Raw genomic sequence first — 15,563 nt, forward strand, 5'->3', positions numbered from 1 at the left:
AAGCAGCATGCTGTCTGTATCTTTAGAAGAGCATACATGCAGGAGGGAGGAGAGAGTGCTTTTCCACTGTGAAAATCCACCCCCAGACTTTTCAGAGCTTCTCCATCTCCCCCTGTCTGTCTTTGTTCCCTGGGCTCTCTCACTCTCGCTCTCTCGCTCTCTCTCTCTCACTGCATACTGTGACATATCAGCAAATGCACACAGATGGGCATGAGCAATAACAAACACATATACTGTATGTGTGTGTGTGTGTGTGTGTGTGTGTGTGTGTGTGAAGGGATTGATCAAGTGCTGCACAAAAGTGCTGATCAGCTCAAACTGAAGGAAAAAAAGACAAAAAGAGGGACTTTCATGATAAAAGCCCAAATATTATTTTACTCTTGAGAACGACATGCACACTGTATATGTATTATTTGATGTGTCTATAAACAAATTGGCCCTCTGACATACTGTAACATCAAAGCAATCAACCTCCACTATGGCTGCTTGAAGCAAAGGCCAGGACATTTTGTTATAATGAAAAAAGAAAAAGAGGCTCCCAGCAGTAATTTCATGGCTGCTGAAGCTAGCAGTGGGTAGGTGTTAAAATGGCTTTATTCCAGGTTCAGTTAAAAGAGGACACTGAGAGAGCATAGAGGTTTATTGTGTGCTTATTGTGACAGACGATGGCTCTCCTATCACTTTTTTTTTCAAGGCACAGGTGCTTGAGGTTGTTCAAGGGGTTACTGAATTACAGAGGTTGCTTCTGCAGGTTGGACTATCTGTATATTGGGATGTCACTTTGGCAGTGATACGTGTTTATGTGGGCAAAATAAAAATGGAGAAGAAATGCCAGTGATGCATAGCTTCATCCATATTTCTTTAATATTATTTTTCTTGTGCATTTTATGGCTTCTCTGATGTGCCCTTTCTTGTCAGCGTGTCCAAGCTGATTTATTCTCCTGATGCATGCATAATTTAGTTGTTATGAAGCCGGCGTGAAGGAGAGGGCCACTAAAGCACAAGAGGCATATGTGTGTGTGTATAAAGCCTCAGCTGGGTGCAGCTGATGTGCCATTATAGTGGCTGTGATGAGACCACAAAGCCGAGGAAACAAGCTGCGGTCTATGATATAGACATGGTTGCGATGGGGAGCTGGCATTCACACTTATTATCTCACATTGTGAGCCGAGAGTATAAATCAACAATTGGGGATGACAATATTGCACTTGACTAGACATTATTTGTGTGAAATGTGTCAGAGTGGCATAAAAATTACTTGTGTAACAAATTGAAAGGGAAAAAGCGGCTGATGGTTTGTAGTATAACAATAGAACAATATTGCTTTGGTTTGTCAGACATCTGCACACTAATGGTGGTTAAAAGATAAAGTGCAAACTACAGAGACGCTGCACATGAAAACAAGTCACCGCACCTTCTTGGCTGGTTATGTAGAAGAAGAAAAAACAATAGCCATTTCAAGCCTGTCTTCATGTGTTTAATCACTTGAGTTTGGACTACCCGTGATGCATTTGGTAGTGTATCACATCGCTTGATTTGTTTTGTTGTTTACAACAGTAAGAGCAATGCCAGACGACTACAGTCAAATTAAAGGACAGACTTGATTTGGTTTGCCATCAAAGGCATCCAGGAGAGCAGCGGGAGGCATTAATTATTTGACTCTTTTAGGGAACAAAGGCAACTGTCTCTGGATAGCCAATTAGAGGGATTGCTGAAGAATAGGGAGCAAGGTTCACTTTAGTGTATCTGACTCTGCCTAATTGCCCCACAGACCCCCCCCCCCCCCCCCCCATCATATCGGTCTTTCTATCATTCTGTCAACAGTGGCTTGGCAGGAACTAGAAGAAATTAGGCTAACTATGTGTGGTCATCCAGTCCTCCTATTCACAAGCCTCTTGGCCCTGCTGGCGCATCACTCTGCCAGTCGTGCCAGGCTGGAGTTATCTTGTCTGCCTGTTTAACAGCTGATCAACAGTGTCTCTGTGGTGAATTATGAGGGTTTTCCAAAGCCAAATTGTCTTTGATTGATGCGACCAGAATATTATCAATCAGATTGAGGATTTTTTTTTTGTTTTAGCATGATTGCAAATTATCTTATTGGCCATCCACATTAGCAGCCATTACAGAGGTAATCACATGTTCAAAATTCTCATCCACTTCCATGTAATTTAAGAAATCTGAAAAACTCATACAAATCAAGTACATGTGCAAATCAATGCACAATTTCTGTATGATTATATTAAATATGGACTCATAATTCATCTTTTCTTGACCACCACTTTGCAGCATTTAAGGAAGAAAAGGTTGTGACTGCTAGAGGAAGAAGGCACCTTAAACAAAGCTAAAAGCATATAAGCAGACTTAAATCTCGTCTGCACTTGCTGTCTGTAAGTACCAACAGTATTTGGCATACAAATTACAACTCTGACAGGCAAGATGTCATCGGGGCTGGTATTAAAACAGTTGAACCAATAGACTGAAATTGAAATAACAAGCTAAGGAGGGCAATTTGGCCCTTCAATCACTTATAAAATGAAATAAAATGAAAGACTGCACATTAAAATGTGTCAATTGAAATTTAACATACTTCAATGAGTGGGGCAGGACTGTATTTGAATGATTCACGTTATTTGCACATTAGCCTTTTAAAAACAGTAATTCTAATTCTGTAATTAACAGTAAGTCTAATGTGAGTGTGCTGAAGAGCTCAAATCAGTTCTGCTGTTTGAGACATTGGCTACACCGTTACTACATGTGACTCAAATGCTACACAAGCACAAGCAGCATGTCAGCAGTGTGCACATGTCCTGTCAGTGTCACACTGGTTCCACTCAGTCATATTTGTCACATGCAGTCAAGATCTTGTGTCTGAGCCGACAGACCCTCAATACACAACAAGAACTTAAAAATCCTTTGTTTTATTGTGCAGTCACTGAGGGGCTTTTTGCTTGGAAATGCACACAGTAAATTACTACAAATTAGCTGACTGCAAACTTGCAAATTATGTATCTCTCTAAAAAAATGTAATGTGTCTGGTTAACATTCTTGTGCTAAGTTGTTTTTAAATGTAACATTAATATATAATTTAAAAGAAATAAACATAACCCTTCAGTGTAAAAGGACGCGTCAGGTTGCAGGGTGAGGGGAAACCTGCCTGCTTCTGCTAAAATTTGCTATGTTGCCTTTTTATTTACTTATTTACACCTACATGTAACTTGAACAGTCTCTTACCTTATTATTCAGTTCACCAACAACCTATAGTTTCACTGCTGCAGTTACTAAACCAGTATTTTATGTACACAATCTGTAGGTGCTTGGGCTATGAAATTTTTACTTTAGTATTTTATTACTTTTTGATTGTTTCTTGATCCTTTTGAGTTGTAGTTGAGTTGCTTTGCACATTTCAAACACAAAAACTTTAACTACCGTAACCATATATTCATTTGTAAAAATAATGGAACCACATTTAACTCATTTTATTTGTTTTTATGAAGGACACATTTTTTATCAACTTATTTGTGTTTAAAAACAACAGAAGCGTATCATTGCTCCACTGTGAGAAGCCCAAATTGGCTTGTTTGATTTAGGTTTAAGTTTAGACTGTTTTCTGAGTGATAATGAAGGACCAAATAACTTCTCTTTTAAAAACTTAATGTATTTCTCTTGAGGACATGTTTTGTGTAGTTCAACTTCCTGTGTTTTTTTGCGGTAAGTTGCTTTTTAATTCAATATTGATATTTAAGACCAATAACAATAAATGTGACAGACAATTGACTCAAATAGATACTGTACAAATGCCTGCATACACTTTGGAGACCACATAGTAGGTCAGAATTTGCACATATTTGCATGTTTTAATAATAATCTGTTCCCTTTGTGGTTACAAATGCTGCAGCAACCTTCAATGATCAATACTGTACATGCGCCTCATTGTTCCAGATGGGTTTGCTGAATTGACTCCACTGCAGTTGGGGTCATTGCAGATATTGACAGAGTGAATGAAAGAAGTGCCCTGGAGGTATTTTTGGACTGAATGCTGGAATACAGCTTCCACCTGGCAGATTTTTGTTCAAAGAACATTTGACTTTGTGGTGCTATAATGAGGCTATGACATCGAACACTATTTCAACTGTCAGCAGTTAAATGATAAAAGTAAATAGCTCTGAGCTTTCTGTGCAGCAGCTACGCGTTGGATCGTTTCCCTCCCAACTATATCAAATTCAGAATATTGATTGGACGAAGAAATGATGGAAGCCCGGAATTTTTCTTAGTATGTCATCAACACCTTAGCGTGGCGATGGATATTGTAAGACAGGCTAAACACCATCATGGATCTATAGAGGTGGCAGCTTTAAGCCTTAGCACAAAATATCATTGGCATTGCTCTCTGCAACATGTCAATGGAAAAAATAAGTGCTTTCACACTGTCAGAGGACTCAGTCAGTCATATTCACATCTTCATTCACATTGTTTCATTTCTGTCTTGCGGCTCAGTTCAAGGTGCACTGGATTTTCTCAAGACTGACAAATTAGAAATAATACAAAGAGGCAGGGGAGCGATATAGACACTGATGGAGTGATAAAGGAAGGATAGACATACAAATGACTCCTTGCTTGTCCAATCATAGCTTAGCATCGGTAACTAGGCACAGCAGGCTTGTCAAGATTTACAGTTAGAGTGATACTCTGTATTTAAAGTGTTTGTATGGTGGTGTCCTTTTAGAGCCTTTCCAAAAACACGAAAAACACAACAGAAAACGAGTGAGGAAAGGATTATCTGTTCGAACACAAGATGCAACCGTTAGCATATCTGGCTAACTAGCATACTACCTACACTATAACCAAGCATTAGGGCTAATGTCAGTCTAAACACAGCCTTAGTTTGTGTGGTTGTAGTTTACACAAAAAAATGCCCATTCAGTACGAGCACATCCACTATGTTGTATTTACCCACCCAGTGGAAGCTGGTCCACGATGCTATCAGAGGTTAAGCTAACATTAGCAGCTTTGTCCAGCAGATTAGACTTAGTTAGACTTCATAGTTTCTCAGTTAGACATCCTCATAAGCAGCCATTAAATGTATTTAATTTTCTTTCAATTTTTCCTCTAAACTAGTTTCTTTATTTCCATGTCAACATGGATCAGCTGCTGAGGATGCTGACTTTTTGCCTGTGACATGTTAGCTTTAGCCTCAGTCTTTGAGGACAATATCATGTATGTGGCCATCATGTGCGTATGTATTACCCCTTTTAACAGGGTTCTTGTATTAAAAGGAGCAGCTGGAAACATTAAGAAGTCAGTCGGACACAGTGTTTTCAACCAACTCTAATGTTAACGACAGTTGTCATTACAGTCCGCAAACCCGACGGTCGCTGGGTAGAAATAAGAAGCCTGCCTTTGTCTACCTCTGTTTGAATTGTTTCAACAATTACTAAACATTTTGAGCAGCAAATCAGCCTCTATTATCAATGCAAACTGCAAACTGTACATGCTGACAAACCACTTGTCGTTTGTTTCATAATTCATCTTTTCTTGACCACATTGCAGCGTTTAAGGAAGGAAAGGTTGTGACTGCTGTACTACTGCAATCACAGCTAGCTCAACGGCAGACACTCAGAAAGAAGGGACATAAGAGAAAGCTAAAAGCATGTAAGCATAGAGGGGTATGGGAAAGAGAGAGAGCGACTCATAAATCAAGTAGAGGTGAGATTGCTGAATCAGGGTTGATTGTGCCTGGGAGAGACAATAAAGCCTGTAATCATCTGTCTCTGCTGCACAGACCTGGCAATTATCTGCCCATATCTGACCGCCAGAACAGAAAGGGTGAGATCCATCTACCTTCACCCTATATAGCCAGAGATTTTTAAGGGGAAATTTGTCTGTGAATGCAAACTGAAAGGACAGAACAAACAATATTCAGTCTTGGAGAGCTAAGACGTGGGAGAAACAGAGAGAGGAGAGATTTGGAGGATTGTCAGTTTTTCCAGGTCAGCCATATGTGATGTTTGGGTGTTGATTCAAAAGAACGAGTGGTGATATCTGTTTGGATCTTTCATCTCTCTCTACCCACACATGCATTAACACACACACACACACACACACACACACATACATATGCACGCATAAGGTACCACGTCAATATATTACATCAGATAAAAGAAGAGTAGCCACTCATTAAGCTGGTATAACACTGCCTACAGAGGCTCCATTTGCTTCCAGTGCAGTACCTTCATCATAACGTCTGCTTTCAAACAGCTGTCTAATATTGGCATTAAGGGTACAAATCTACATCCATTTCCCTCCAATGCCTGAAGCATATGGACCATCACTCTCCGACTGAAAGCACTGCACTAAGGCCTAAAAGCATTTTTTGCCAGCCCAATAACAGAGCCAAATGAATAGTGTGGTTGTAATTAATCTTTTCCATTGACTGAATAAAACCTCTTGGTGGAACTCAGCTAGTGAATGCGCTGTGTTTTCACTCCCTAATAGGAGAGTTTGGAGAATAATTACAAAGTTGCTTCCAGTATTGCCGATGATCAATGCTTTTATCAAACACAAATTAAAAGGGAAAAAGGCACTCAAGAAAATAATACATCACAACATAACATATCATCAGTAGAGGTCATCTGTCATTTGGGTTTATTTGTTCATTCACGGTTTATCTGCAGCAAAAATAGAAATCTATCAGAGCCAGCTTCTTTCAGGGATCTTGACACAAGTAAAAAACAAAAACACGTGACAGTACGTTACATGTTTTTGTTGTTGTTTTTACTTGTGTAAAGATTATTTACATCTAAGGTCATTGATCACGAAGCACCTTTTCTAAACACAGTCAGTTGTCTTTTTCAGGCAACGCTAACGCAAGAAAATCACAACAGGGCAATAACACACTGGAGTGCAAGACAATGATCTTTCATTGACTCTCATTTAGGTGAACCACAGCAGCATCACTGAGAGTGAACAAAGGATATAAAATAGATTAGTGATTCCCAACCAGGGGCACTTGTACCCCAGGGTGTACTTCTGCAGTCGTGAGAGGGTACGTGGAAAGACTGTGGAGCAGCTCGACTGATTTGAAGTAAATAGAAATGATTGATTTAAATGATTTAGGAGGAAAATACAAATCCTGTAAGTAATGGATAAACAGTCAAAATGTTTAGCTAAAGATAACCTAAACATTTAACAATTCAGTTATAAATATTGTATCACTATTCACTTTTATGGGGCGTAACTTAACATCAACTTAAATAAAAACAATTGGAAGGTGACGGGTGGGGTCAATAAAGGGGTACTTGAGCTCATCTGACAGGGTTGTGGGGTACGTCAGACAAAAAAAGCTGGGAACCACTAAAAATAAATAAGGAACACAGACGGTTGTCCATCAATTTTCCTTTTGCTTCAGAGCCAGAGGGTAAAAAAAAAAACCATACACCCTCGAAGACTATTTTCCCTTGTCACTCCTCCTGGTTTAGCCAGCAGTCAGTGTCCATATTGCCAGGGGAGCTGCACTACCTGATAAGCGGAGGTAGAGGCTCTCTGACACATCTGTCTGCTTGATGAGCCAAGTGTCAAAGCCGCCCAAAGTGCTGGATGGAGTGCATCAATAAACGACTTTAATCCCCTCCTGGGGCCAATGTCCCCCCACTAATAAGGGATCGTCTTACACCACTGGCAGTAAGGAGAGAGGTAAAAGTGGCTTGGCATGGGCCTCAGCACGGGGATGTACAGTACACAGGGAATTGTCTGTACACAGGTAACAGGCTGTAAATCACACGCTCCTGCTGTTGCCATAATTGCTAGACTGAATTGGTGTTTTGTTTCCTCCTCCTTCTCACTTTCCCGCCCTCTTTTGCCCTCTGTCCCTCTTCTCTCTTTAAAGCACATGTTTATTTGTCATCACTCTTTCTCTCTCTATCACCTCTTCTGTTTTTGTATTTCAGGCTCTTATCCCCACCTCCGCTATGTGTCCCAGACAGTCTCACTTGCCAGACATAAGAGGAAAAGCAGAGGGATGGGGACTGGTAGCTGGGCAGTATTGGTTGTGCTGAAGGACGTGTGGGTTGCTAGCGTCCGCAGGGAAGATCCAATGAGTGTTCTAGTCAGAGTGACCCTAATTAACCACACATTATCTGCAGGCTGTGTGGAGGATTAAGGCCCTCAGCTCTGGACCCTATAGGCCTGGAGACCCAAAGACAGAGGACTCTGCGCTAAAGCACACTTCATAGTCTGCCTCAAAGCGAGACACAGAGAGGCAGGGGCGTGAGGCTGGACCAGAAAAAAGAACCATAGAGAGAGCTCAATGCAGAGAAGGCTGGTTACTTGCAGCATATCTGGAGGGCAGGACCTTTCTATAATGAGCAAATAAACATAGCAAATCCAAACTGCTATGTACAGTGCAGGGAGAATAAGTAGCCACCTTTTTTGGCACCCTCACAGAGAGGAAGACATATTGTGTCTTTGTCTGTCACATCCTGAACATATCCTTCCCTCCTGCCCAGGTGCTGTTTGAACAAATTGAAGTTTCTGTAGGAGGAGGGGATCATTATTCTATTGAGGGATAATGAGCTCATTTTCTCATTTGACATTAGAACACCCAGAAATGAACACTTCACCATGTTGACAGGTCGTCACACACACGCGGCACACTGCTGCATTAAACCAGTGTCTATTGTCAACAATGCAATGCAATCTGGGAACTACACAAAAAAACCCTCATTGACGCGACACAATAAGCAGCCCCCACAGGCAGCCAGAGACTCCGTTTTCTGTAGAAAACATTTTAGCAGCAGCTGTGACATACCTCATTTCAGATGAAAGACGAGCCAATATCAACAACATGATTAAACAGAAGATTAAGTGACACCAACCAGCCAACTGTTCTAAATCCAAAGGTTATAGCTCATAAGATACGCCGCTTCTTAAGTGTAATGTGTTATTACAAAGTGTTACGAGCTGATAGTGAATATATTTCACATTTACATAACACCAAGCTACTGTATGAAATAGTGCGGTGTTAACGGTTCAAGCATTTACAGGGTTTTCATGAAGTATTACAGGGTAAATCTATCCTCCGCTAACCCTGGTGTGCAGCGGCTGTTCTGACTCACTGTAACATTTCCTGTGGTCCCACGCTGTAATTCAAGCTTTAAGCCCTGACTCAAGGCCTGCGCTGTCACCTACCTCGGTCTGTGTCGTAGAGGTAGACAAACTTCTGCCACTTGTAGTGGGAGAGCAGGCTGAGGACGGCACCACGGAGGGCGGGGCGCATCTGGATGACAAACTGCACCTCGTTATCGGTGGGGTAACTGGGTGTGACAAAGGAGGTGTGCAGAGCGCCGCAGAACGAGGTCAAGGTGTTCATGGACTTCTTGTCGTAGAATCCGAAGATGGCGTACACTCCGCGGGAGAACTGGGAGCAAACTGCAGGGGACAGCAGAGGGCAAGAGGACACAAGTGTTAAGACATTATTCAGCAAAATACGCATATGCACATTCACAAATGTGTTACTCATCACTTTAGGAAGTAATCGATTGATTTGGTTGTTTGTCCCACCACTAATAGCCAATTAAGGGTCGATGTGAACCCAATGCACTTGACAAACCATGATATTTCAATATCAAAATAATTGCTGATTAATTTTCTGATGATTCACTAATTGATTGATAGACTTATTATTGCACCTGCATTATTCTTTGATCAGTTAGTTCCTGACTTAAATCACAATTTTGCCAATTTTAGAAAAATGTATTTAGACAAATTACAGCTGCTTGTGTTTAGACACTGAACATTTGAGAACTTTAGCATCTTTTGTTAAATGACAAAAAAGGGTTTTCTAGAAAAATATTTTCATTTTTCTCAAAATACTGCATCAAAAAAAGTCACGTTTTGGTGTTAACTGCAACTCAGGTTCTGTATAGACACATCAAAAGCTAATAGTAAGCTAATAGACACCATCAAGTTGCATTATGGGAATTGTATGATCCAGTGTTTTTAGAATTTGACCCACACTAAGGACTAATATCTCAGCCCCTGCTGCTTTGATTTGATTTGATTATTTTGAGTACTTTGTACTTTGAGTGAAAGTGCTGAAGTGCCCATATAACTGAGAAAATAATCAGTGGAGTAATCAATAATGGAAAAGAATTCAGTTGCAGCCCTAAATGATACCCATCCCTAGTGATCGCAATATAAAATCCCATTTACACCTGGTGTCAACATTCATCATCTGCATCTGGATAACCTCTCTGAATAAGAGAATTGCATGTTAGTACACAATGCACAAAAAGACTGCATACATTGCATCAGAAAGTGAACGGCTCTGGTAGTAGTGGCCCGCATTGTGACAGGATGTCAGCAGGATGTCTGCAGGTGTAAATGCAAGCGGTACAGTGTGGGTTTGTGTTGGTAGGAAAAAGTGGCAGCCAAAGGACAGAGATGTCATGCCATTCACCGAAGGTCTCCAGCTCCCACCAGGAGCTCCCACCAGTCAGCGCTCTGTTCCCTCATCCACAGTGAACGTCTCACTGCAGCATTCACAGCAGCTGTGAGCGCTACCGCAGCCTGTCGCCGCTTGTGTTGCCTCCTACGAGTGAATACAGTTTCACTTTCAGTGACCTTAAACCCACAACAAGTCTGTTTTTTGCCGATGCCACGATGTCAGTTACAGCTACATACTTGGTGTCTTTGAATAGTTTGGATGACAAATGAAATCTAATGAGGACATCATCTAAGTAAAAAGGCAAACCATGTGTTAAGGTATACATACAGAAATCCCATTTTAGCACAAGAATGACCCAGAAGGTCCACGTTTGAGGGAAAAAAACAACCCTTTTGACAAGCTGCACAAAAACTAGATGCTTGCGACACCAAAAGGTAAAAAGAAAATAAACAGTTACACAATCATTTGAATGTTTTTCACTGTGACAAATCTATAACAACCACTTCGGGGAATGAACATCTCGGTAATACAAGCATTTCTTTTTCTTTTTTTTTATCAGTGTGTGCATCTGATGACATTTCTTGAGAGGCAAAAAGACACGTTTCCATTTGTTTGTGTATTCATCATGCACTCTAGAGGGACAGCGTAAATTGTCAGGCAGGAGCGACTTCCATTCAGTCAGAAGCCATTAATGTGTAAACCAACATTCTGAGCTACAGGTGTGTTTTGCTTTTCCTACCCTATCATGAATGGCTGTTTCACTCATTCTGATTGACTCTCAAGTGTTCCCGCTGGGTAATCAAGCATTCTTAACATCCGTAAATACTTTGAATATTCCAGTACAATGGTTGGATGACAGGAGGGGAAGGCGCTATCCAATCTTATGAAATGAATGTTAAATATTTGTTTGTGATCGGATATTCAGTCTGTATGGTGGGATACATCAGACTCAGGCTCTTGTTTAAATACTGCTCTCGATAAGGAATTAGCATTCTCTGAGGTAATAGATGCTGAACTGGCACACAATTCATCACCAACATGACAGTTCAAGCGCCAGATGCAATCACACATATACACAATAACCATGTTGTGTTTTTTTTCTTCTCCTTTTTCTCTTTGTGATGCACGGTGCTCCAGTATGTGCTAACCTTTCACTCGGAGGACAACATGACAGTGCTCACATACTCGGCTCTTAAGCACAATTGCTGTTTGAATGAGAGATCTAGTCACTGGTGGGATTTGCCTCATCCTTTTTAATTCTATTCCCTCCCTATCTGTCCTGGTACAGACACCACTCCCAAGGTATAAGCATCCATTCTCAGCAACACACACACACACACACACACACACACACACACACACACACACACACACACACACACACACACATACACACATACACACACACATACAGCACTGCTTCCTGATAAGTGAATCAACAGATGGACAGCAGTATTGTGGGTAAGTGCTGCAGGGTGAGTGGTGCAATCTCCCACACTGAATGGTCGCCAGTAGGAGTTCCAGCCCTCGTCGAGGCCCAGTTTTCTCTGCACTCCCTCTTAATTTGGGCCAGTACTGACACAGAACCTATCCTAGGGGACCAGATCTGGCAGCCTCTTTCTCTCTGCTCAGCTGTCCTCTGCTTATTAGGTCTAGCTTTGAGCAAGCCCAAGCCTCAACAACAGATATGGTGCTCCCTACCCTCCCCACCCACCTCCGTTGTGCTCTTGTCTTGCCCCCGCTAGTGATAGTGTCTTTGTGATGCACCCTTTTTCAGGGTCGCCACCTTATTGCAGAGGAAAGGTTTGCGTGATGCAGGGACCTCGTGAGCTGAGCCATCTTGAGTGATCTGAGCTCCAGGTGGGTTCTCCCACGGCGGCGAGGTTTAGAAAGATATTTTAGACAAACAGCGACCTGTTCTGTTTTGGGGGCACACGCTATCCAGTCTCACTGCACCAGATCTGCCAGCATGCTGCAACTCCTGCGCCTTCAAACACAAGTCATCCCGCCTTAATAACCGCACACTCCTTTCCTCACAATAAAATCCATTCTCGCATAGCCATACTACAGCCACAGTTAGTTTAACACTACATACAATTAATGGAAGCAGTGTTATTGATTTTCAATGGCGTGCCGTAAGCTGCGCTGTGCTGTGCTTGTTTTCTCACTCTTAATCACTACTGGCCCATTTCCATGGTCAGAGGCTAACGCATGTTGAGGCTTCATGGGTTCTGAAGGTGTTTATATACTGAAGCCTGGAGGTGATAGTAAATCTGAGCTCCAGGGAACCTTCAGGTAGAGCTAGTGGTGTCGTTGATCATGACTGATTTAGCAAATGTGTCATCTCATCAGTAAAAAGTTACCCTTCTTTCGGCTAAACAGCCACAACCATCATTTTTACCAACTGCAGTGAGAAAATAGTGGAAAACAACTTGCTTTTTCACTCGTGGAGGAAAAACAAAGCAGTGTTTTGGCTCTTATCACCAACAGCCGGGATCACCTGAGAGGAATGAGCAAGTGGTTTCACTTCTTTAAATCACACATTGTTGTATAAGATTGTAACTTTCTAATTAATCTACATTTTCATTACAAACTGCACCAATTTGCTACCTCGCTAATTTGTGGGTGCAGTGTATATTTCCTAACCTTTTAAATTTTAATAAACTCTAATTCTTTCAGTCAAGGGTGAGTAACAAGACAGCCGAACAAATGAGCGGAGCATATAAACTGGCACATTTATTAATAGGAAATAGCAAACAAATAAGCAATCAGTAGAAACATATTGACCAAGTCAAACTGAGGAATTTAAAGTTTCTTTGCAGTGAAAAGGAAAGTGTACCAAGAGTTCAGCTTAATCATAACTTAAATAGAAGAAACATGCTTACAGTTTAAACAGAAAGAACTGTGTCTTAATTTCTTTCCTTTATGTACTGAGCTTCCTATTATTTGTGATTATCAATGGTCAAACTCAGACCTTAACTGTTTCTGAAAATAAGTTCTGGATTATCCTGCAGCCCAAAAGAGCCATACTATACACTATGTATGTATTCCTACACTTCACTCACTCTCCCAGAGATGTCTCTCCATGCAGTACTGACCCCCCCCCCACCCTCAGCGCCTCGCAGTCTCTCTCCACTCTCCTCTCCTCGCCTCTCTCCTCACCACTATATTTGACCTCTCCTTTTCGTTGCCCGTCTTTTGCCTCAGCCATCTGGTCATCCCCCAAAGCGTACATCCTCTTCAAGCGTGGCAATATCTCTCTCCACCTGAGTGCCTCTCTCTTTCCCCTCTCACATTGTTTCCCCCATAATATCGTTCAGCTCCATCGGTGGAGCAGAGATTGGTGTTGGACTGTTGGAAGTGCACTGTAGAATCAGGAGAGAGTGAGCTGCTGTAGAAAAATGCCCCGGCCTCATTCCTCCCAGTGATTAAATAAAAATGAAATAAATGTTGTGCTGTAGGTGGAAATAAGGCAGCAGAACCTGTCTCCAACTCTGAAGAAACAACACATCAGTTCATATAATTCAATGATTCTGTGAGTGTCACCTTGAATTTCAATAATTCTAATTTACTCACAAGTTCTCAGACAACCATGTGCATGTACACACAGTCATTAGAGCAGCTTTCATGAGGACTGAGTGGTAAACAACACAAAGATAATTCTCTCTTATCTGCTCCTTCTCTTTTCCTTCTCATTTTCCCTTTTTTTTCTTCCTCTGCAGCTAACCGTGCCCCCTCCTCCTCCTCTTCCTCCGCCTCCTCCTCCCCCTTCCTGCTGCAGGGAACCATGCATCCCATCTCCAGTTCACTGGTCAAACACACACAGTGTGCCGCCCTCATTCCCTTCTATAATCAGGACACTTGGCAGTGCTACGGGGATGTTACATTTCTGATGCATCACTTGAGATGGCTGGCCTGGAATGCTAGTTCAGAGGGATATGTGGTATCCTGCAGGCATGCTGGGCTAATTCATGAAAAAAAAAACCTTTTCATGCACTCAAAGTATTTGGACTTCCATGCTCTTTCCCATGAGCCAGAGCTTTGCACAGCCTTGGGAAGGGGGCCGGGAACAGTAAATGTCAGCGATGATCGTATCTCTTTAGCTGTTTTCCTGGTCTTTTTCACAAAACCCACACTCTCTCTTTCTCTTTTTGGCCCCGTTGTTTCTCCTCTCAGCCACACGTCCTCCATTTCCTGCCTGTGTCTTGGTCCCCTTCTCCTTCTGGTCCTCGTAGCTCCTCTTCTTGATACCCCCTCCCCTCCCCCCCTCAGCCTACATCAGGACCAGCCTGTCCTGCTCTAAAGACGGGATGCTGTCACTGGGAGATAGCTCGCGTAAGTGCCCTGGGGGATTGCATCAGCTCTTGTCATATAGAGATGTGAAGTGCTTCAAACTGTTAACTTAAATGGCAGACCCAGATTCAAGAACGACTCAACTGCAACGGTGCCGTGAAACGTTAAAAGGAAGCTGTTACTAGTCCTGCTCCATCAACATCTAGCACCTATTTACACTTCAAATTATCTGCTGGTTTCAATGACACCCCTGTGGAAAGGGAGCAAACAAAAACACACATTTACTACATACAGTGAAGGTATGCAGTAGTTTGCATTAGAGCAGGGCTACAGAATCTTTTAATATTATTGTTAATCAACTGTCAGGGGACTTGTATCCTGACGAAATGATAACGTTATCGTGTAACAAAAATCTGTTGTTTCGTTTTTTGATTCCATGCAAACAGTAATTGAAAACAACAAAAATAAGTTGTTTACACATACTGTATAAAATGTTACAGGTGTAATGCAGGACAATGGAACACAGGTCACATTATAAATATACAAATGTCGATTAGATGGTTATCTGCATGACAAATAAAGAAATAGAAAAGAAATTTGGTAAGAACTATCATCCGCTTATTGTAATCAATTTGACCCTGACAGACCTGATCACTACAAGCGTTTTCCACTGTAGCTGTTTTACAGGTGATAACATCTAATGCATCACTTTTTTTAAGGAGTATCTCTTTATCTATTTGTCTCCCGCCCTGTGCTCAACCTGCCAGTTTAGGAGTCCCCACTGCTGAGTACCTCATCTGCTGTTTGGGTTTGAAAACACAAAGTATAA

The 15,563-nt window shown here is 41.7% G+C and overlaps 1 protein-coding gene across 2 annotated transcripts in view; it reads right to left on the reverse strand.

The window, feature by feature from the left end:
• gria3b (glutamate receptor, ionotropic, AMPA 3b) overlaps window positions 1-15,563 on the reverse strand; it is a 74,360-nt gene that overhangs the window by 41,939 nt on the left and 16,858 nt on the right. For both annotated transcript variants that reach the window (XM_070913070.1, XM_070913069.1), the window contains exon 3: window positions 9,184-9,423. In XM_070913070.1, the coding sequence (XP_070769171.1) occupies window positions 9,184-9,423 (240 nt within the window). The remainder of the gene's footprint in view (window positions 1-9,183; window positions 9,424-15,563) is intronic.

The sequence above is a fragment of the Enoplosus armatus genome, chromosome 10, assembly GCF_043641665.1.
Source record: "Enoplosus armatus isolate fEnoArm2 chromosome 10, fEnoArm2.hap1, whole genome shotgun sequence".
NCBI classification, from domain to species: domain Eukaryota; kingdom Metazoa; phylum Chordata; class Actinopteri; order Centrarchiformes; family Enoplosidae; genus Enoplosus; species Enoplosus armatus.